Source organism: Podarcis bocagei, assembly GCF_964188305.1.
Source record: "Podarcis bocagei genome assembly, chromosome: 11".
Taxonomy (NCBI): Eukaryota; Metazoa; Chordata; class Lepidosauria; order Squamata; family Lacertidae; genus Podarcis; species Podarcis bocagei.
The window spans coordinates 41,172,562-41,196,007 of record NC_138136.1 but is presented as its reverse complement, the minus strand read 5'-3'; the positions used below and the strand labels follow the sequence as shown (position 1 = coordinate 41,196,007).

General features: G+C 45.6%; 1 protein-coding gene across 4 annotated transcripts in view; it reads right to left on the bottom strand.

The window, feature by feature from the left end:
- The window catches only part of PDE4D (phosphodiesterase 4D), a 654,687-nt gene that overhangs the window by 371,935 nt on the left and 259,306 nt on the right, over nucleotides 1–23,446 (bottom strand). For 2 of the 4 annotated variants that reach the window (XM_081212800.1, XM_081212799.1), the window contains exon 1: nucleotides 2,213–3,039. The exons of the other annotated variants lie outside the window; for them this stretch is intronic. In XM_081212800.1, coding sequence (XP_081068926.1) covers nucleotides 2,213–2,481 — 269 coding nt within the window. In that variant the 5' untranslated portion in view covers nucleotides 2,482–3,039. Of the gene's footprint in view, nucleotides 1–2,212; nucleotides 3,040–23,446 lie in introns of those variants that run through there. 4 annotated transcript variants of the gene reach the window in all.

The following is a 23,446-nucleotide window of genomic DNA, read 5'->3' as shown; positions in this document are numbered from 1 at the left end:
AATAGCTCATCTAGTCCAGCATCCTGTTCTCACAGTGGCTGAACGGTTGCCTGTGGGAAACTCTCAAGCAAGTCTCAAGCAACAGCGCACTCTCCCCTCTTATGGTTTCCATCAACTGGTATTCAGAAGTACTCCAACTGTGGAGGCCGAGCATAAGCATTATGGTTAGTAGCCATGGATAGCCCTCACTTCCATGAACAAGTGACTTCATAGATGCCAGCAGCATCCTCCCAAAACTCAGAGATTTTTGTAGGTACCAGCAGCAGACAGTGAGGCAATGCAGATGAGGCTCCATTGCTCTCTGCTGCTTACCGAGAGTTGAGGGGTGAGGCGTGGGGGGACTGTGGTGTGGTGGAGCCAATCCAATGCTCCTGCTGATGTGCACCACCCCCCTGTGCCCAGCTTCCTGTGCCTTGCGCCTCTGCACCCCTTCTCAATAAGCGGCAGCACCCCACCATGTTGGGAAGCCAGGAGAGCAACGGGCCTTACATGTGCTGCCTTACTGGCTGCTCTCGGATGCCAGCGAAAGATATCAACGTTCTTTTGGACCCACAGGCACATGATGGCAGCCCCTGGATATTCCTATGCGTGGGTGCCATCATTGAGTCTTAGGCAGCCATTGAGTCGGAGTCGGGAAGCAGGAGACGGGGATCAAAATAACAGGGTGGTGTAGGGGGTAGGGATGAAGCCAGGAATCAGAGCTGGGAGTCTGAGGGTAGCGAGCAAGCCAAGGCAGGGGAGACTTATCACTGCCCAAGTAAAATCCCATCCTGAACAAAAAGCCTTTGTAACTCTTCCTGCTGCGGTGGGCCAATGACTAAGTAGGGTTGGTGAAATCGCAGTACCTGAAAATCCTTTACTGGCTAGGGAGATGTTCCCTGGTGACTCAACACACAGGATACCTGTGGTGGGAAGAACAATGCGGTCCGAGTTCTAACCCTGTTAGCTCCTGATAGTAAGTTCTGGGTCTTTCCCTTGATGCATCTTGAATCTTATATGCTTTCTATCCACAAGCCACACATCATTTCCTATTGGCTTCATGCCAAGTTACACTTTCAAAGGTAAAACCCTATGTCTCCTTGAAATCTATGCTTCATTGAAATACATGTTTCCATTAAGTAGCAGCTTGGTCTTAGCTTCTACAAGTATTCTTCCATCTCCATCTTAAGTTTCCTTTCTGGACATGCAGCCTCAGGTAATGAATTAGTGCAAACCTGTCATACAAACAGCAGTGCATGCCCTTTAGGCTAAAACACTCTTCTTCATTTAATTAAAATGATTACATTTGTATTAATAATAAAAAAAAGAAACTACTCTAGGCTTGTCATTCTTCCCTTTCTACGACATCACCATTCTCGGCACATTTTATTTTTTAGTTTTCCCCCAAAAGAAAATACTTGAATGACAGGTAGCCAACAAAAAGAAGGAGTATGCAAAAAGAAAGAAGAAAGAAACGATCAGTGCAAAAGTCAATGGACTATTCTCAGGGAAACACCTAAATAACAGGTTTTACTAGAAAAGAAAGAAATGCACAAAGATGGATAAAATAGAGCAAAACATCTGTCTGCTTCTAATCTAACTGTACTCATGCACAAATACACCCCCCCAAATTTCATAATCACAGTGCAACTAAAAGGCTCTTCCACTGACAAAATATCTCCTTTCTCACTTCCCACAGCAATTATTTCAATACAAGGACCTAGAGATGTACAGTTTTGCTCACCATCTCCTCACCCATCTACTTCTGATGTGGGTCCCCCATCTCCCCCATGCACACCCAATACAACAACTGGGGAGAGGGAAGAGAATTTAAATCAACTTTTAGCAGTGAGTCAGACCATGTTTTCTTTTCACACATTCCTCCCTTAAATCTGTCCAGAGAAAGGAGGAAGGGTCGAGGATGAACTTGGGAAAAGAAATGAGAAAAGTCAGTGCAGCCCTGCTGGCTTCTCCTTTTGTTATCTGGAATGGCATTCATTTCAATCAATATCAGAAGCAGCTTCAGCATAAGGGAACTGGGTCTCTTGCCTAATCTATTACTGCTCTTAAAGGTATGGAAACATGCCCATGGCTTCTGTGACTCTGCTTGTGATTTTTTAAAAGGGATTTTCCATTAAAATTGCAGCTCATGTTTCCCCACCCATGCAAAATGAGATATCATTCCAAACTTGGAGACAGGGGAGAGAGGAGGCAGGTACAGTCCTGTTCTTACCAGGTATGTGCCACTGTGAACCGCCGCTGTTTCGGTATGTTGCTGCTCAGAAGCATCCTGCGCAAGAGCCTCGGAGAATTTCGAGGGGAGATGACAGGCGACAGCTTAGGAGAAATAGACGAAGACTTCCTGGATGTCTTGAGCTTCTCATGCTGCAACAGGTTTTCCCTCAGGGTCTTCACAAGATCCTCGTTGAGCCACGGATTTTGACAATGTGGATTATCCACTTCAGGTACGGTCAAGGTGTCTGGGCTTGTTTGCTGAGCCATGTTTCCAAAGCAACTGATATTTGCGAAGTCTCTCTATAATGCAACGTGATATTTGTTTTGGCTGCTCTGGAGTTGTTGCTTTTTTAAAAGAGAGAGAGAAGTATTTCCTCCTGCTAATTTTGTTCTGAGGAACCATACAGAGCTTCGACTCTTATCCAGCCTATTCAGATTTCGGCATGCTTCTGTCTTCGCTCAGAGCGTCTCTGTCCAGATAATGAAGTGCAAAGGGGAAAAGCAGTCTAACTCTTCCGCCGAAGCTGGTAGGCATTGCCACTCCTCTGACAGTCCGCTCTGGCGGACTCCGCTCACTCCTGCCGGCTCTGCTCACAAGTGAACACAGAGAGGAAGGCAGAGCGTGGAGCGACAGCTCTTATGCCAGAGCAATGAGGCTGCCTGTCAAACTGCTGGAACTAATGCACTGCAGCTGCTAGAGTGACTCCTGATTATGTACACAGAAAGGGCTGGGAGGAGGGCTTAAACATTGGCACGCTGGTTATGTTTGGCTATCATTCCTATCTGTTTATTGCTCATTCTGAAGGGAGGGGCTGGGGATGTCAAGGGTACACTTCCTCCCTAGTTTTTCTGGGCTGGGGGGGGGGTTAGCTACTGCATTTTGCTGGTTGTTTCAGCTCTTCTTCTTTTCAGCTCCTGTGATTTATATGGCATTGCAGTTTGGGTTAATGACTGGGGATTATGCTGCACTGGATAGAATGTTTTTTGGGGGACTGTACATTGCTTTCTCAGACTGCTGTATCTTGGCATTCCATGTTTGAAAGCTATTGCATGACGGTGTGTATTAAGTGTAATAAAGAAACAACAAATAGTAAATAAATAATAAATAAGCAAGTGCACCCACATACCCCAACTTTCCCAAAGGCAAACAAATATTTGATTAGAAAAAAATACAAGATGAAATTTAATTGTCCAAGTGTGCGTGTGTGTATCTCTATAGATATTTAAACAAAACATCAGACTGTATCATACATGTACAAAGAACAGTTATAATTAATAGGGATGCTTCCTTTATTATTATCCTAAAGTCTTAGATTTGTGTAAACAAGACATACGGTTGCATCTCATCTTGAAAGTGTCGGCTCCAATACAGTAATTCACGAACTTCACCATTCTATAAATCTGTCTGGACTGTGGCACTCTTTTCTTCTCTCCTAATATCAGAGCTTGCCATTCCAGATGAATTGCATAATATTATCTTGTAATTTGTCCATTACAACACTTCCATGTTCTAATGGAATATTTAAAAATAAGAGTAATATTTTTGGTAACAGCTTCATTTCTACTACTGTGATTTTGTCAAACCATAATAATGGTAATGTGGCTTGCCCTTCCAGATCCTTTTGACCCTTTTGGTCCACTCTACTGTGATCATCTTTAGGCATTGTTGAGTTGAACAAATAATTCTTAACCCTAATGATACCTGGCTTTTTTTCCTAACCAACTAGCACCACTAGTTGGTGGCTGTAGATTACTGTCAGTGGGAAAGATGGAATGCCTTTGGCTCCCAGTTGCTGGGGATCACAAATGAAGATTGTTCTCATGTTCTGCTCGTGGCCTTCCCAAAGTCATCTGGTAGACTGCTCTGAGAACAGGATGTGGGACTAGATGACCCATTAGTCTGAACCAAAATTTGTTATTATTAGCTCAACATCCCAGATTAATTTACCTTACTAGGTAAAGGTAAAGGTACTCCTGACCGTTAGGTTCAGTCATGGACGACTCTGGGGTTGCGGCGCTCATCTCACTCTATAGGCCGAGGGAGCCAGCGTTTGTCCGCAGACAGCTTCCAGGTCATGTGGCCAGCATGACTAAGCCAGAGCAGCACACGGAAACGCCGTTTACCTTCCCACCGGAGTGGTACCTATTTATCTACTTGCACTTTGACGTGCTTTTGAACTGCTAGGTTGGCAGGAGCAGGGACCGAACAACGGGAGCTCACCCCGTCACGGGGATTCAAACCACCAACCTTCTGATCGGCAAGTCCTAGGCCCTGTGGTTTAGACCACAGCGCCACCCGCGTCTCTACTACTCCAAGTTTAATCAAAGTGCACTTTCGACTTTGCCACAAAGAAGTCAAATCAGCCTTCTCAAGAGATGGGTTACTGGGGTGTCATCAAGGACAGCAGGGTTGGGAAACTGGTTGGGATCATTTCCAGTTGCTTCATTTAAAAGAACGATATCGCAGAACTGAAAAGGGTGGGGCATGAATCTGAAGAACCCGACAACAGTAGGGGACAACTACTGCCTTCAAACTCTGGGATGCCTAGGCCTGGACACTCAATCATTCTGAAACAAGGTGGACCCTCCACCTGATTTAGCAAGACTCTTCTTGCGTTCTTATCTGACTCATGGGGGGGGTGGATCTACTGGGAAGCTTTCTAGAACAATCAAAATAAAAGAACAACAGGTTTTCCACCTCAAGCACCAGAATATATTGAGTCAGCCTCCTGAACACACAAGCAAAAAAAGGAGAAACTCTTGCTGTGCCTCAGAAGCCCAACATAAAAGCCAGGATGTGGTGTACAACCCATCTAATTAGATATCGCTAATTCCCAAGCTGGTGGCTTCCCGTTACCATTAACTATTTCTTAAATGTTACAATTATTGTTTTAGAATGGCTCAGAGTAATTAAGTTAATGTAATCACCATGTCTCTTCCTCTTTAAGATCTCATTTTGAACAAGAGATCCATCTTTGCTCAAAGCTATTATATAAAGGGCACGCTTCAGCTGCTTTTGGCTATTTTTGATGGATGGATATATTTTTCAGCAAGAAGTTTGAATGAAATTTCAGGGCTTCGTTTCTCAGAACTGCACCCAGTGCTGCCTAGCTACACAGGAAAGGGAAAAGCTTTTATAAACACCATTACTTTTCTGCTTTGGATGTCAGTGAAGGTAACCATGAGCTAACAACTCTTCAACCTCAGCATGTACAGCATTTTCTTATTACATCAATGTAAAGTGCTGTTTATCATTAGCAATAAGAGCAGCAGCAGCAGCAGTAGTGGTATTTATATAGTACTTTTCATTTATGAAAGAGGTGCATTTATCATTTTCAAAATTTGTAGAGGGGATCAGATTACAGATCTACTGAAATCACATCTAACTTGGCCTTTAGTTCTCCCAAACTATTATTTACTAGAGGATATTTATTTAATGTAAGATTAACTTTACTACTACTGCTGCTGCTGCTGCTGCTGCTGCTATGGATCCAGACTTTTCTGGACTATATGTGCTGAACCAGATAGTTACCTGAAAGTGACTATTCTGTACATGTCAATTGAGAGTATGTCCCATTGATTTCAGTGAGACTTTCTCCTAAGTAAGTGTATAAAGGACTGCAGTCTCCCTCATGTCAGTATCAAATTCATGATAATCAAATTGAATCAAATTCAAATTCATGCATAAACTATTTTGTAATAAGAACCAAATGCCAGATGCCATTTTGTTTCTTGTAACTGGATATAATAGTTTAGTATTAAAATTGTATGAAAATGATGCAGACAATTGCAATCATAACAAGTATTTCACAAAATGCAAAAAATGTGATATTTATTGTACCAAAGTACTTAAAGAACATGGATATCTATTGCCTTGAAAATTGACATTTGATCAATAAAATTTAAATCTTAACAAATTACCAGTTGCTCCTGCTGCTTCTTTCATTATTATTATTTTATAGTAAATCAATCTTGTTTCTTGTTGAGGCTATGATTTCTCAAGTGGTTTGGTTGGAAGCAACTCACTAGTAAGGCTTGTATTGTGGGTTGCCAAGTCAGTGTCAAGCAAGTGATGTTGCCAAGGCAACAGAAAAGGCCAGGGCCAGGCCAGTATAGTTTGCTTCCCGAGGTGGAGGACAAGAAGGTGCATCTTCTTCTCCAAGAGAGGGGAATGGCTGGGGGAGCTTCCCCTGCTGTCTCCCTCTTTCAGCATCTGCCACCTGAGGCAATCATCTCACTTTGCCTAATGATAGGACCAGCCCCAGAAAAGGCTTCCAATCTGATTCTATGAACTACATGAGCTTAGCAACTCCCACAGGATCAGGGGGTGTTGTCCAGACACTTGTCCTATCATTGGATCCCATGACTGCCTCTGGTGGTGAAAATGCAGATGGGAATGAGGCCTCCTTTCACTCCCTCATAAAGCATAGCCTTTTCAGCTGAACTGCAGGTGATGGCGTCTGCCAGGCATTGCAACCTACTTCAATTCCCGAGGTCAGCTGCTGTTTACATCACCATAGGTAGTGCTGCTAGCCTAAGGAATGATCTGGTCTTCAACTTGCTACTAGGTCTTAAACATTCTATCATACCAGCAGCAGCATCCATCCATCCATACACAGCAACATACAAGCCACCAAACCATCAACTTGCATGTTGTGGGGGCATGTTTAAAGAGCTCCTTTCCTGGAAAGAGGAAATTAGTAGCAGTAGAAGTTTAGCAAGGAAATAATAATAATAATAATTGTCAGGGGTTTAGGAGCAGAGGCAAGGCCAAGGGAGGAAACAGAGAGCGAAGGGGAGGAGGCAGAAGAAAAGATGAGTGATGACGACGACCCGAGATCTCCTAGTCTTTCCAGTGAATCAGAGGATTCACAGAAAGGAGCACCAGTGGCCAGGGCAAGGGGGGAGTCTAGGGGGGCACCCCAGGAAGATAGAGCCAGAGGGGACTCAGGGGAGAGCAGTTGGAAATCGGGACCAGCGTCACCGCCAGGGAGCAGGGAAGAAGGAGGGAGCCAGGGGGCAAGCGCTGGCAGCTCACCACAGGAGGGAGGGCATGAGTCAGGAGTGGCCACACCTCCATCGGGGAGCGAAGAAACGGTTAAGAGGAAAGTGGAAGGCTGGGCGCGCGCGCCAAGTTCAAATGCAGAGGAAGGCGGCGCAGTAAGCAGCCCGGAAAGGGAACCAGGTCCTAAAGCCCGGCGCAAGGAGGCAGGAGGGTCCGGGTCAGCGTCAGAAGAATCCAGGAAGGAAGAAACCCCGGGGGGTAGAGGGACCCAGAGGAGGACAGTCAGGCGGAAAAGGTGGAGCAGGGCTAGGATATTAAGTTGGTGCACAAGGGGCGGAGACTCAGACGGAGCTTCGCCGATCTAGCCATTAGACGTAGAGTTGCAAGTAGCAGCTTGAGAATGGAAACTGTAACTCAATAAAGACTTTTACTTAATGACCGCTGGCTAGCGTGATCCTCTGTGAGCTAGGATCTTGAAGCAGCTCTGACAATAATAATAATAATAATAATAATAATAATAATACACAGGGAGGTTCCAGTATAAATAAATATTGAAATAATATGTCTTCATTGGGGTGAGAAGAATATATATTTCTGAAGAGAGAAAGACGTGTCCTAGCCAATTTTGGTTGGAGGTTCCTTCATTAGCACTCATCTACTTGCCAGAAAAAGCAAAGTTGAAAAAGAAGAAAATGTCCTTTGTTTGAGTTTTAATTGCAAACATCCTCTTGGTATTTATTAAAAATCATCGCTGGTATGTTTAAAAGCCTGACAATGTTATAACACAGTCATGGAAAGTATATATATATATTGCTATATTAGCCAATTGTATATGACAGCACCATTAATCATTAGTGGCCTATCATCACAAATCTGGAGAACTGTAAAGTCTGTCGAATACATAAGCCTTATCTACTTATTTATGTCAATGCTGAAAATTTTATAACATACCATTAAACTCCTAAGTTAAATTCACTCAGATAGCAATTGAGACGAGAGCAGGCTTCTGCCAGGACAAAGGGTTATGGATCTAAGCTGTGTCCACCCTAAGAGGAAGTGAAAGTTTAACTTGAATTTCAAGTAGTTCTTCTAGCATTGCACAATGAGCAATCGACAATTTAAACACAGAATGTTTACCTTAGGCTCTGAAAAAAATCCTTGCAATGTGATTTGCGTAGGCAACTTTCCCCCCCTGGCCTTTACAAGCCAAACATGCCTTGCAATGAAAATAATATTCATTCATTGCACCCTGGGCTTTGTGTAGCTTTCGCCCTTTTTTCTTCTAAGGGCATAAAGAGACAGATGCAAATGACTGCTGTTCCCCTGAAAAAGCAAACATGGCTAAGTCATCAGCAGTGGCTCTGCTCAGTTGCTACAAAGCAAACACTTTCCTGGCTATTAGCACAGTATGTGGCTTTTTTACTGCGGCATCTCCAGATCCACATGCCCTACCCTAAAAGCTCAGCGCACACAGGCATTTTTCCGTTCCAGCTTCTTTATCCCAACCATTTCCATTCCATATACATGCTCACATGCAGGAAGCACCATGTAGGCTGCAAGCGGGTGGAACACACAGCTGTGGGGTTCTCTACCATGTTAACAGCACCAGTTAAATGTGACCTCGATGGGAAAAATCACTGCAAAATGTCGCTTCACACGGTGCATAGTAAACTATGGAATTTGGCCCCACAAGAGGTCATGATGGCCTAAAAGAAGGATTAGACAAATTCCTTCCTATGTTCTCCCTCCACTGTCACTGGAAGTATCCCCATGAATACCAGCTGCTGAGAGTGTGAGTCACTTGAGAGTAAGGAAGAAAACTTTATTCAAGCCAATAATGGTATTGGCTCATAGCAAGAACAAGGAACAAAAGTCAGGATTCCAAGGGTCATGAGCCAGTCAAACGATGTAGAACTGAATGGAAGCAATGAAGACGTCCCAATAGCTGCCATACCCCTCTCTCTAAGCTATTAGAGACTAGGCAACTAGGCAGAGTGAACTTATTCATGAGACTCACTTTATGAGACCACTGCACATTTACACATGCGTTATGGAGGTGGTGTCTAGATCTCAACAACAAGATCACGTCCTTCCCCTCTGACTCCAGCTCTTCTTCCTGCAGCAAGGGCTGTCAGAATTAGAAGAGTTTGGATTTGATATTCCGCTTTATCACTACCCAAAGGAGTCTCAAAGCAACTAACATTCTCCTTTCCCTTCCTCCCCCAAACAAACACTCTGTGAGGTGAGTGAGGCTGAGAGACTTCAGAGAAGTGTGACTGGCCCAAGGTCACCCAGCAGCTGCATGTGGAGGAGCGGAGACGCGAACCCGGTTCCCTAGATTACGAGTCTATCGCTCTTAACCACTACACCACACTGGCTCTTCCTTAGGCTGAAGGAACAGCCAGGTTGGAACTTATCCTGCACAAAAATTTTAATACCCTCTTATCCAGCCTTTCATTTACTTATAAAAGCCACTGCCACATTCGAATGCCAGCTGACTATCTTGGGCTCTTAGATGAATCACATGATCCACTTTTTGATCATCTGCCACTTGGCTTCTTCAAACAATGGTATAAACACATCATAAAGAGAATGCCATGAATACGTGTGTGAACACACTGCCTCACCCCTTCAACCCTACCTACCCATTTGCCCCACCAAAGAGACCTGAGTCTTCACTATTGGATTGGATTGCAATTTCACACAGCTTCATTTTGTGGGCTCTGCCCCTACAAATATGAACTGCTTTAACTCACTTATGACTGAACATACACCAGAATATTCATAGCATAGTTCGATTAACAAAACAATACAAAAAAACGCCTCTTCCCCCATTTCTGTATATGCAGTTTAGTTAGAGAATATAAGATAGATCCTGGCTAAGTTAGTTAACTTAATTCCTACTGAAATCACTGAATTAATTTAAGACATGATTAAATTCTACCATTGATTTCAATGGGCTCTCTGTTACATTTATATCCAAAGACCCGAATGGGACATATGTGGTTTTCTCAGCTCCCCATTTTATCCTCACAATAACTCTGTATTGTAGGCTAGGCTGAGAGTGGCCCACGGTCACTGAACAACCTTCATGGACTCTGGCCTCCCAGGTCCCAGTCCAACACTCTAATCACCACACCAGTCTGGATGCAACTGCAGCACTTGTTGTGGGAACCACAGACATTGTTCAGTATGTTGAAGAGAAGATTGGAAGCATGCCCTCCTTTCCAGCATAATAGCTTTGTGAATACAGCAAGGTTTTGAAATGGATTAGACATTCAGACACATAATACACTGTATGTTACTGAGGCCTCCTTCCTGACTATTCTAACTACTGTGCCAGAATGCAACAAGGCATTGCAAAGGCATTTAATCCTGCACTGGACTATAGCTTTATTATGTGTATTTGTTTAATCCTGTGAGCAGGAGTCCCCGGAACTGGATAAGGCCACAAACCAGTCAATCAATCAGCTGATCAATGCTTCAGGCAGGCAGGTTGTTACAAAGGACTGGAATGCCGGCCAGTATATTTATGCTGGTCAAAGTAATTTGCTGATTGCTAGCACCACATGATGCACCATAAAAACTCATGAACATATTTACATAGAACGCTTGCATTCGGGAAATGTTTGAAATATATTTATTTAATCAAATCAATGCTCACCAGAATAGTACTTATAATTTATATAGTGTTTCTCAAAGTACTTCTCATATTTACAGGGCGTTTGTTTGTGGTGGCCTAATGTCCTGTCTATTGAGACCCAGATCTCCTGTGCCTCCCCCACTTAATTTTTGTTTTTTAATGCTTTGGAGACAGCTAGGGATGCTAAAAAGTACAGTACCAGTGTGACCCCAGCCTAGGGATTCAGTTATTCAATTATGGTATTAATAACTTCAATATTTCACAAACCAGGATACAAACTGAAGCACAGATATCCTTTGAAGTTTCTACTTCTCTGAATTTTGCAATACACATCTCTAACCAAATAATGTGTACCAAAAATGCATTTATTAGGGGAAGTGTGTGTGAAAAAATGCATTGATTGGTGAAAATTGCCTCCAAAATACATTATATTAGTGGAAATTGCTTGCAAAAATGCACATATTAGTCAAAACTGCACCAGGAAATGTGCTTATTATGATAAATTAGCATTGGATGCTGACGAATTTTCAAGAGGAAATTTGTGAATTGCTGTGGAAATGTGGAGAACCGAATTTATGAATGGAAAAATAAGAAAAAGACAGAATCTGAAATTGACAGATTTCTCAATCCCTTCTCCAGCCAACCACAATCCATTGGCTCCCTATACATTTATGCAGTTTGTGCTTTAAGAATCTAGCAACAGCCTTGCAGGTTGTACCCACTGCAACATGTATGGCTGTTGTCCCCATTGCAGCATGGAAATTTGAGGCCAAGGAAGAATAGCTTTTAGAGGCGCAGTAGTGGTCTCATTGGCAGAGGCGGATTTAGAATCAGCAACTTCCTGGTTCCTAGTCTTATTCTACACTGGTTCTCCAATCAAATTGTTTTAATTATTTGCAGACCTAGCTAGAGTTTTAAATCAGATGTTTATCAGTCATTTTCATGGACAATTCTATTTTTAGACTTAACATTTAAAATTTGCTCTGTGGAAAGTGTATTAGCATGAAGGTCCCATTTTTCTCTGGTGCAGCTCTATGTAGCTCTGGTTTCAATTTTTTTAAAAGGATCTAAGGATCCCACTGTGTCCTATGTATATTTGGCATTTATGGAACATAAATAGGCTTCAGTTTCCAGATGACAGCTTAGAGATACAGTATTTCCACCAGGAAGGCAACTTCCTTTAAATTCTAAGTGGGAGAGAGGGGAAATTAGGCTACTAATATTAATGAGTATTTTTTAAAAAGGAGTTATTGAAGGAAGAAGAGTGATAAAGCACATTTAGCAATGCATTATTCCTCCCTTCCAACTGTGTTTGAATATAAAACTATGCCAACTGATTGAGAGGTGGGTGTCCAAAGATGTATCTGAAATGAATAATCTACTTAACTAAGCAATTCTGTTTTGTAGATGCGAATGATGCTTGTGTATTCGACTTGGTTTCAGAAACCTCCTCATTATAGCTCCAGTGGCAATCTGACACTGAACTTCAGGGTAGACAAAAGTACGGTAGATACTTATTCGTCGTTAAATTACTGAATTCACAAACACAAGATGTGGTTATGGATGACCATCACCTTGGATGACTTTAAGAGGTGATTAGGCAATTTCATGGAAAACAAATGGCAGGAAAGGCTATCGACAGCTACTAAGTCATGATGATCATGTATACCTCCAATATCAGTTGCTGGGGAACACAAATGCGATAGTGCTGTTGCACACGATGTCCTGCTTGGGGGCTTTCCAATGGCATCTATTTGTCCAGTGTGAGTCCAGCGTGTTGGCTTAGCTAGAAAGGCCTTTGATCTAACTTCCTGTATTTTCTCTTTAACATAAAGGCACTTCTAGACAATTACTGCCCAAGATTTCATTATGACCACTCCCACCCCCAGTAGCATCTCAAAAATCTGTTTCTGGGTACAACATAAATTGAAGGCCTTGTCATATGGCAGGCGAAAGGAGTAACTAGATATGGGGGTAAGTTATGTTTCTGTCTGCCCAAGTCACATATAAAGCAGGAGTGGAGCTGTGGGTGTACGTGTGGATGGATTCCCAATCTTTAAATGAAAAAATATATATAGGGGAGTGGGGAATGAAACACACCTCCTTCCCTGCCATAGCTTGTTGTGCTTTGTTGCTTTGTGCAGTTTGCTTCTGGCTGGCTCAAGGGCTGAATGTGTGCTTTTGTATGTACGGTGGTACCTCAGGTTTCAGTGTGCTTTTGTGTGTACAGTGGTACCTCAGGTTACATACACTTCAGGTTACAGACTCCGCTAACCCAGAAATAGTACCTCAGGTTAAGAACTTTGCTTCAGGTTGAGAACAGAAATTGTGCTCCAGCTAAAGTGGTACTTCAGGTTAAGAACAGTTTCAGGTTAAAAAATAGACCCCCGGAACGAATTAAATACTTAACCCGAGGTACCACTGTACTGCCTAAACAAATTGAGTGCTTGTGAGTTAAGGCAGATAAGGGGACAGGTTTTGTGCATCTCCCCTGTGCAATCCTATTCATGTGACAAAATGACCACCCCATAAGACATACATGTGGTTGTCCTGTCATGTCTAATCATTCTTTTTGAATTTCATCGCTTAAACTTATAGCAAAATGGATCTCCCACATATGGATCCTTAGGCAGCTAAAACAAGCACCATTCACACACACTAGGTGGAGATGTCCAGAAACTGGGTGGGAGCCCAAGGTTTGCAGGTGTACAAATATCTACTGGTCTAGCTACCTTATCAGCCTTTACCATACTGGTCCCCTCCAAGTATTTTGGGCTACAACTCCCATCAGCCATAGCCAGCCCAGCAAATACACACACTCTCCCCCCAAAACACAGTCCAATAAAGTCTGAGCATGCTCAGTGGCTACAGAATGCTGATTGGCTGTTGAGGGAAACAAAGAATGTGGATGGGATGGAGGGCACAGCTGGCTTGTTGGAACCCTGAGCAGCAGCACTCAAAATACTGCAGGTCTCCCCTATATAACACAAGAGGCACCCCACGGCGTTTCAGTAAATTACAACAGTAGCAATGCCTCAGAGATGAACCACCATACAGAATCTGTTGTTGATCTTGTAATTGTGCTCCACAAAGCCTAAGCTGGGATCAGAAGAAGCCTAACTGTCCAGTGGGAAACTGCGCTGAAGTGACATTGCACTTGGCCCTTGAGTTTTGGGAAACTTTATGTAATCATTTCCCTGAGGGCAGGGAAGAGAAAACAAGACACGCACAGAGAGAGAAAGCTACCCAATGACTCAGTTACCTGGGCTTGTCACTGGACCACACGCAGCAAGGCGAAATCAGAAGCATGGAAAGGGAGCTACAAAAGCCCAGCTTCCTGAGCTTCAAGGCTAGGAGAAGACAGTGACCCCAAGTCATGCTCTGCATGCCATTTATTTCAGAGGCATACGGAGCTGGCACTGTTGTTGAAAGGCAATTCTCACAAGCCAACTAAAATAAGAGAGCCATCTCCTCGTTCCCAAACACAGGATGATTCATCGCTGAGCTCTGAATGGACAAGCACACAGAGCAGCCGTGGAAATAATGCACTTCCCTGGGCAACGGAAGAGGAGCCTGTCTCTTCATGCCACTGAAGCGGGTAACTGCACTCACAGGTCTGTACAAAGCACAGTGTGTGTCCCCCCCCAGCTACAAGAAAGTCACGACTTAAAGGAGAGCACCGTGGTGAGTGGGAAAAGCTGTGAACACAAGAAGAGCCCTTCTGGAGCAAACCAAATGCCTCTCATAGCTGCCTTGACCTAGCCTGGGAGCATTGAAGGAGAGGAGGATAAAAAATGGAGGGTGGGGAGAAACAGATGGAGCAATGGAAGGGGGGAGCCCTCTGTGAGCCATCAGTTCAACCATATACCAAGATACAACCTGTCTCCCTCCTGGCAGAGAGAGGGCGCTCCCCTGTGGGCTGCTCATTGTGAAATGGGTGCTTCTCATACACCTGGCAATCATCTTGGCAGGTGTTGTATCTGAAGAAGGGCCCTGAGGAAGGGTAATAGCTCTGATATACAGGAAACCCCAGGTTTGATCCCTGACATCTGCAGGTATGAAATCCCGGAGAGCTGCTGCTTTTCTGTGTAGGTGGACCAATGGGCCACTTCAGTACAATACACCTTCCTATGTTCCTCCATAAGGCTCCTCTTACATGAACCTGCCTGTTATTCTATGAATTTCTTGCCCAGAGGTCAGGCATGTGAGAACTGCAGGCAGGATTTCTGTAGAAGTGGTGCCCAGACTTCAGAATGCTCCCCCAGGGTTGCTCAGACTGGTTTTGTTTTCTTTCTGGCGCCAGGCAAACCCCTTTTTTTATTTGCCCAGGCTTTTCTGATTTGGTTTTAATACAGCTTTATTGCTAAATGATTATCTGCTCTGCTTTTATTGTTTTATTGACCTTATCATCATGATTGATTCTCCTGATTTTATATAAGCTGTTCCGGGAGCCTTACTGATGGAAAAGCATGGTGAAAAAATGCCTTTAAAAATCTGCAACGTCCATATTCCACATTCACACAGATTCCAGATGTGTTTTCGCAGTATGGCTTGTATTGAGCTGGCATCACCTGGAACATGAGTCAACAGGCACAGCATTCTGGAAACATGCTAAAGGATTATTGCTGCTTGGGACTGGACTTGCATCATCTCTGCAAGCCGGACGCTAGACTATAAGCCTCCCCATGGAGTGAGGTTCCTGCTGCCTGCTACTCCCTACTTGCTGTGGCAAACAGATATCCAGGTTACGCATCAAGTGAAGATGGGGGCCGTGACAGAACTGGGGAGGAATCAAGTGAGAGCAACCATAGCTGCTTTATCTCCTGCTGCATTGGAAATTTTTAAAAGGTAGGCATGGGGGAAATACTTTCAGCCATGGCAGCCTTAGGGACCCTCCTGGCATCATTTTTATTATGCATTTGTGATTGTGATGCTATTGGGATAATCATAACTCTCATTTATATCCTTCCGTTCTTCCAAGAAGCTCAAGATGACAGAAATGTTTCTCTTTGTCCCCATTTTATCTTCACAACATCCCTGTGAGGTGGGTTAGACTGAGAGACTGTGACTGGCCCAAGGCCACCCAGTGAGCTGAGCAGGGATTCAAACCCAAGCCCTGGTCCAACATATCAATAGCCCCATAGCCCCTCCAGACAGCAACATTGTCTTAGCATTGGGGAAGCATTGCAGGACAAACGCAGGGCAGCAGTTGAAGAAGGAGCAAAAAGGGTTTTCTTGTGTGTGTGTGTGTGTGTGTGTGTTTCTTTGTGGCTGATTAGCTGTTCTCCCTGTGCAAAGGTCAGAGGGGGCAGGGTTTCGGTTGAGGAAGGTGATTAGCTGTGGGAGGAGCTTATCAGAGGTAGCAGGGCAGCAGTTGAAGAAGGAGCAAAAAGGGTTTTCTTGTGTGTGTGTGTTTCTTTGTGGCTGATTAGCTGCTCTCCCTGTGCAAAGGTCAGAGGGGGCAGGGTTTCTGTTGAGGAAGGTGATTAGCTGTGGGAGGAGCTTATCAGAGGTAGCAGGGCAGCGGCGCGCGCCTAGCGGCGCGCGCAGTTTGATCCATCTTTTAGATTTAGCGGCGCTAGTCTCAAACGTTTGTTGGGGGAGACCTAGGTTTTTTTGTGGGGGGGAGTTATTTGTCCTGTCTTCACGCTTTTTATGATGGAGGACCACTGTAGCCACCCCAACGACCTTCTCAAGATGGAGGGGGAGGGAACAGCTGCAGTCGCCTGCGGTTCCTGCGCAATGTTTGCCATCTTGCCAAAGGTTGCAGGCAGCTTTACCTGCAGCAATTGCATGTTGATTGCTCTCTTAAAAGACAAAGTCCAGCAACTGGAGGAACGTGTAGCTACGCTCCAAAGAATTAGAGATCTGGAGCTCTTCTTGGAAGCAACAGAGCACACCGTCTCCACCAAGGAGGAGACAGGGGACTCCCCTGAGAAGGAGGCTAGTTCATCAACACAGGAGCCAGATATATGGAGAAACATGACTCAAAGAAGTAGGAGGCCCAGGGTTCGTTCTGATTGTTTAGAAATACACAATCGCTTTGAGGTCCTCTCCCCTAGCATGGAAGATGAAGAGCAGACTCCATTTGAGGATCTCTCCCTCATTTCAGTCGATCAGGTATATGAAGACGAGCAGCAAAGTCAGTCCTCAGGGAATGTGCAGGCGACCTTGGAACGGACAGCTCATGGAAGAACCCCGACCAAACCTAAGAGGAGGCGTGTAGTGGTGATAGGGGATTCCCTACTGAGGGGAACAGAAGCAGTGATCTGTGGGCCTGACAAGATGTCTCGGGAAGTGTGCTGTCTCCCCGGGGCTAAGATCCAAGATGTAACTGAACGACTGCAAGGAATCATAAAACCCACTGACAAATACCCCTTCCTCTTGGTTCATGTGGGAACCAATGACACTGCAAGCAATAGCCTCCAGAAGATCAAAAGAGACTACGAGGCTCTGGGCAGGAAATTGAAGCAATTAAATGCACAAATTGTCATCTCATCTGTCCTTCCAGTTGAACGACGTGGCCCAGGGAGAGAGGGAAAAATAGTGGAAGTGAACAGCTGGCTTCGCAAATGGTGTAAACAGGAACAGTTTGGATTCTTAGATCACGGACTGCAGTTTCTTGAAGATGGACTTCTGGCAAGCGATGGGCTGCACCTCACAACGGTTGGGAGAAATGTTTTTGCCAAAAATCTCAGAAACCTCATCAGGAGGGCTTTAAACTGACTAATGTGGGGGAGGGAGACAGTGCTCCTGAAGGTAGGAGTCTATCAATTGATGAAGATCATCATCCAAATGTCATAGACCAAATGGAGCAAACAGCACGCAGACCTAGTGGTGGGAGGAAAAAATCCTTAAATAAGAGACATGGGGGAATGATTAATGGACTTCAATGTCTGTACACTAATGCGCAAAGCATGGGAAATAAACAAGATGAGCTTGAGCTCTTGGTACAGCAAACTAAATATGACATAATAGGCATCACTGAAACCTGGTGGGATAAGTCCCACGATTGGAATGTAATAATGGGGGGATACAATCTATTTCGGAGAAACAGACCAGACAAGAAAGGAGGAGGAGTGGCGTTATATGTCAGGGATGTGTATACCTGTGAAGAGATCCAAGATTTAGAACATCAAAGCCAAAGTGAGAGCATTTGGGTCAAAATTAAGGGAGAGAAGAATAACAGAGACCTCATTGTGGGAGTTTACTATAGATCCCCAAGCCAAACGGAGGACATAGATGATGCCTTCCTGGAACAGATGGCCAAGCATGCAAAAGGAAGGGAGATAGTAGTAATGGGGGACTTCAATTACCCGGATATTTGTTGGATGTCAAACTCAGCCAAGAGCATAAGGTCAAACAGATTCCTCACTGGCCTTGCAGACAACTTCATTGTCCAGAAAGTGGGAGAAGCAACAAGAGGAACAGCCATTTTAGATCTGGTCCTAACCAATGTTGATGACCTGGTTAGTGGGGTAGAAGTGGAAGGATCATTAGGCGCGAGTGATCATGCTCTTCTGAAGTTTACTATACAGCGGAAAGGAGCAGCCAAGCATACTAGGACTCAATTTCTTGACTTTAAGAAAGCCGACTTCATAAAACTTAGGGAAGTGCTGGGTGAGATCCCATGGACAGTAATACTAAAAGGAAAGGGAGTTCATGATGGCTGGGAGTTTGTTAAGAGGGAGATAGTAAAAGCACAACGTCAGGCAATACCAATGAGACGGAAACATGGAAGGTGCCTAAAGAAGCCAGGGTGGCTATCTAAAGAACTTTTAACTGAGTTAAGATTAAAAAAGGATGTGTACAAAAAATGGAAAAGGGGGGAAACCACCAAAGAGGAATTCAAACAAATAGCCAGCACGTGTAGACACAAAGTCAGAAAAGCTAAAGCACAGAATGAACTCAGGCTTGCTAGAGAGGTTAAAAGCAACAAAAAAGGCTTTTATGGGTATGTTCGTAGCAAAAGGAAGAACAAAGAAACAGTGGGGTCACTCAGAGGAGAAGATGGTGAAATGCAAACAGGGGACATAGAAAGGGCTGAACTCCTCAATGCCTTCTTTGCCTCAGTCTTCTCCGATAAAGAAAACAATGCCCGACCTGAAGAATTTGGAGCAAATGATTCAGCAAAGGAAACACAGCCCAGAATAACTAAGGAGATAGTACAAGAATACTTGGCTAGTTTAGATGTATTCAAGTCTCCAGGGCCAGATGAACTGCAACCAAGAGTATTAAAAGAACTGGCAGATGTGATCTCAGAACCACTGGCAGTCATCTTTGAGAATTCCTGGAGAACAGGCGAAGTCCCGGCAGACTGGAGGAGGGCAAATGTTGTCCCTATTTTCAAAAAGGGGAAAAGAGAGGACCCAAATAATTACCGCCCAGTCAGTCTGACATCAATACCAGGGAAGATTCTGGAGCAGATCATTAAGAAAACAATCTGTGAACACCTAGAAAGGAATGCTGTGATCACCAATAGTCAGCATGGATTTCTGAAAAATAAGTCATGTCAGACTAACCTGATCTCGTTTTTTGACAGAATTACAAGCCTGGTAGATGAAGGGAACTCAGTCGATATAGCCTACCTTGATTTCAGTAAGGCATTTGACAAGGTGCCCCATGATATTCTTGTAAAGAAGCTGGTAAAATGCGGTCTTGACTATGCTACCACTCAGTGGATTTGTAACTGGCTGACTGACCGAACCCAAAGGGTGCTCATCAATGGTTCCTCTTCATCCTGGAGAAGAGTGACTAGTGGGGTGCCACAGGGTTCTGTCTTGGGCCCGGTCTTATTCAACATCTTTATCAACGACTTGGATGATGGACTCAAGGGCATCCTGATCAAATTTGCAGATGACACCAAACTGGGAGGGGTGGCTAACACCCCAGAGGACAGGATCACACTTCAAAACGACCTTGACAGATTAGAAAACTGGGCCAAAACAAACAAGATGAACTTTAACAGGGAGAAATGTAAAGTATTGCACTTGGGCAAAAAAAATGAGAGGCACAAATACAAGATGGGTGACACCTGGCTTGAGAGCAGTACATGTGAAAAGGATCTAGGAGTCTTGGTTGACCACAAACTTGACATGAGCCAACAGTGTGACGCGGCAGCTAAAAAAGCCAATGCAATTCTGGGCCTCATCAATAGGAGTATAGCATCTAGATCAAGGGAAGTAATAGTGCCACTGTATTCTGCTCTGGTCAGACCTCACCTGGAGTACTGTGTCCAGTTCTGGGCACCACAATTCAAGAAGGACACTGACAAACTGGAACGTGTCCAGAGGAGGGCAACCAAAATGGTCAAAGGCCTGGAAACGATGCCTTATGAGGAACGGCTAAGGGAGCTGGGCATGTTTAGCCTGGAGAAGAGGAGGTTAAGGGGTGATATGATAGCCATGTTCAAATATATAAAAGGATGTCACATAGAGGAGGGAGAAAGGTTGTTTTCTGCTGCTCCAGAGAAGCGGACACGGAGCAATGGAGCCAAACTACAAGAAAGAAGATTCCACCTAAACATTAGGAAGAACTTCCTGACAGTAAGAGCTGTTCGACAGTGGAATTTGCTGCCAAGGAGTGTGGTGGATTCTCCTTCTTTGGAGGTCTTTAAGCAGAGGCTTGACAACCATATGTCAGGAGTGCTCTGATGGTGTTTCCTGCTTGGCAGGGGGTTGGACTCGATGGCCCTTGTGGTCTCTTCCAACTCTATGATTCTATGATTCTATGATTCTATGAAACTAGTAAAGCAGAATAAGCCTGCCACAGAAACACTATAATTGTGTCAAGTACATGTTGTTGAACACAGCCTCAATAAAACACCAACCTGACATTTGCAGAAGAGGGAGAAAACTCAGGGAATACGTTTCTAGAACACCTAACAGCACGTAGGGGCCAGAATACTAATGATAACAATCACCTTGTTCCAAAGGTTAGAGAGGTTCCACATCTATAAATAAACAGAAATAATACATGAGAGTAACTTATTGCAGGGCTACTACTGAACTGCAGGCACAGTTCTAGATGGTTTTACCCAGCTGCATGCAACTTTAAAGGACTGAAAAGCAAAAAACTAATTGTCATGCATCCATCTGCAATAGGTGAGAAAAGCTAGTAATTGAAACTTTGGCAAAGTAAATTGCCAGATGCATTTGTTGGTAATGCAAGGTGGAATACTCCCTCTAGCGGTCAACTAGGGGGGAAAATAAGCAGCAAATTTCCTGCTCCATTCATGCAGTGGCTATGCTCCGAAGACAAATTGCTTGGAGAAGGAGGGTCTGTCTCTAGAAACACAGGGCTGTACGAGGTGAAATCAAGATGATAAGCTGCAAAAATCCCATTAAGACAAAAATTATAGAACCCATAGATCATAAATGGTGGTGATAGGAAGAAAACTGGGTGAGATGATAATGACCTCTTAATAACAACTCACTTGGGGTCCAAGGAACCTTTGGACATCTGTTTCTTGAGCAGGTGGTCTCAACCCCACTACTAGAAGAAAAAAGCATCCTGCTGTGAAAGATCAAGCTCCCGGTCTAATTGATCCTGCATTTCTGGTCTCAGCTCTGAACTGATTTCAGTTGGCTAGCTTTTCCATTAGCACAATAAGGATGTATTGCACACACACACAAACACCCCAAACTCCTATTCCTGAAGCTGATGTGGAATCATAGAATTGTAGAGTTGGGTTGTACATAATCTGAGGGTTATCTAGTCCAACCACCTGAATTGCAGGAATCTCAACAAAAGCATCCACGACAGCTGGCCATCCAAACTGTTCGACTGTCACACTGCACATAGTGTCAGAAAGTTCTTCCTGACATGCCTTCTAGAAGGCTGAGTCAGGCAAGGGCCCACAGCCCGGCTCCCTAGCTGGCCAGGTGGGGCTTGCTAGCTCTGGGAGAGGGTGTGTGATTCCTCAGCTAGAGCAGGCTTGGAACAGGTGAGGGTCACATGCCTCATCAAGCCCAGATGCTGCAATCAGCAGGCGAAGTACAAAACAGAAGCAGAGCTGAGGTGCTTTGTCTGCTCAACTGCCCATATTTTAGGACCTTGACTTGGATGCTCCTGGACCTCTATGACAGTGTTTCCCAACCGGTGTTCCGCGGCACACTAGTGTGCCGCGAGACGTTGCCTGGTGTGCCGTGGGAGGGAGGCGGGCGAGTCGGGCGGCGAGAGGCGGGGCGGCGGTAGCGAGGAGAGGCCGCCCAGCGCGGGGCTCTCGCCGTCTGCCTGCCTGGCTGCCTGCGTGGCGCTGACGTCACGGGGCTGTAACGTGCCCCACATAGGCACACGCGGGGTGGTGAGCGAGCTCCCTCCCACATCCCATCGCCGGCTCTGCACCAGGCGGTAGAGCTCGGCGAAGTCGCCGCGCTGGAAGGTCAGCAGCGCGCGTGCCTTGGCCAGGCTCTCACCCGCCTGCGCCTCCAGGCACGGCGCCTCGGCGTCGGGCGGCAGCGAGCCCAAGAAGCGGCCCAGCCAGCCGGGGTCGCCCGCCTGCAGCAGCGCCTCGCACACGCACGAGACCTGCTCCGCTGAGAAGCGCGGCGAGCGCGGAGGATCGGGCGCGGCGGAGGCCAGCCCCGCGATTGGAGAGGACGCAGCAGCCGCCGCCAAACCCGATCCTCCTCCTCCTGCTCCGCCGCCGTCCTCTGGCTCTCGGCCGGGAGGAGCCTGCGGCGACGGGGCGGGCGCCGAAGTTGGCAGAAGTTGGCGCGCCTCCTCGGCAGCGCCTTCGTCCTCCTCCTCCTGCCTCTGCTCTCCTCCGGCGGCGGGGGCGCGCCGCCCTCCCCGGCCGGGGGGCTCGGCGGGGCCTGCGGGGAAGGAGGCCATGTTCGCGGCGCACGGGATCGCGGCCCCCCTTGCCCGCCTCTGGCCCGCTCCCCTCCCCCTGCGCACTGCCCTAGCCGTGCGGGTCTCCTCCCCCTGCGCCGCCGTCCCCTTTCCACATCCTAGGAGCCGCGGTCCGCCTTCCGCCCCTGGGCCGCGGCGCGGCTCCCAGCCCGGGCTGGCCTCCGCCTCCTGGGACGCGCGCCCACCCCCGCGGCCCCCCAAACTTCGGAGCAACTCTCCAGACGCTTCTCCCCCGCCTCGGTCTCCCTCCTTTCCACTTCTCTTCCCCCCTTCCTTCCCTCTTTCTTTCTCTTTCTCTCCCACCCGCCTTTCCTTCTATTAACTTTCCTTTCCCCTTCCCATGTAGAACAGTCCCTGCAAATAAAAACCTAGCATATTTGGAAGAGGGATGCTAGCCTAACCATTACCTTCTATGCTGTTACTATTTTTTTATTTTTTTTTACATAAGTAAAAAGTGACCTTTCCCCATCTGGCATGGTGGTGTGCCTCGAGATTTTTTTCATGAAACAAGTGTGCCTTTGCCCAAAAAAGGTTGGGAAACACTGCTCTATGAGACTGTGCTTTGGGTTTGGATCCTGACTGCCGGACTTCAGACTTGGCTATTTGGATTGACCCTGGATTGCATTTCCGGATCTTTAGACTTTGGATTTTGAACTTTGGACTTGTGTGGATTGACCTCAGACTTTGAACTTGGCACACTGACTTGCTGCCAAGTAGGCCAGGGGTCC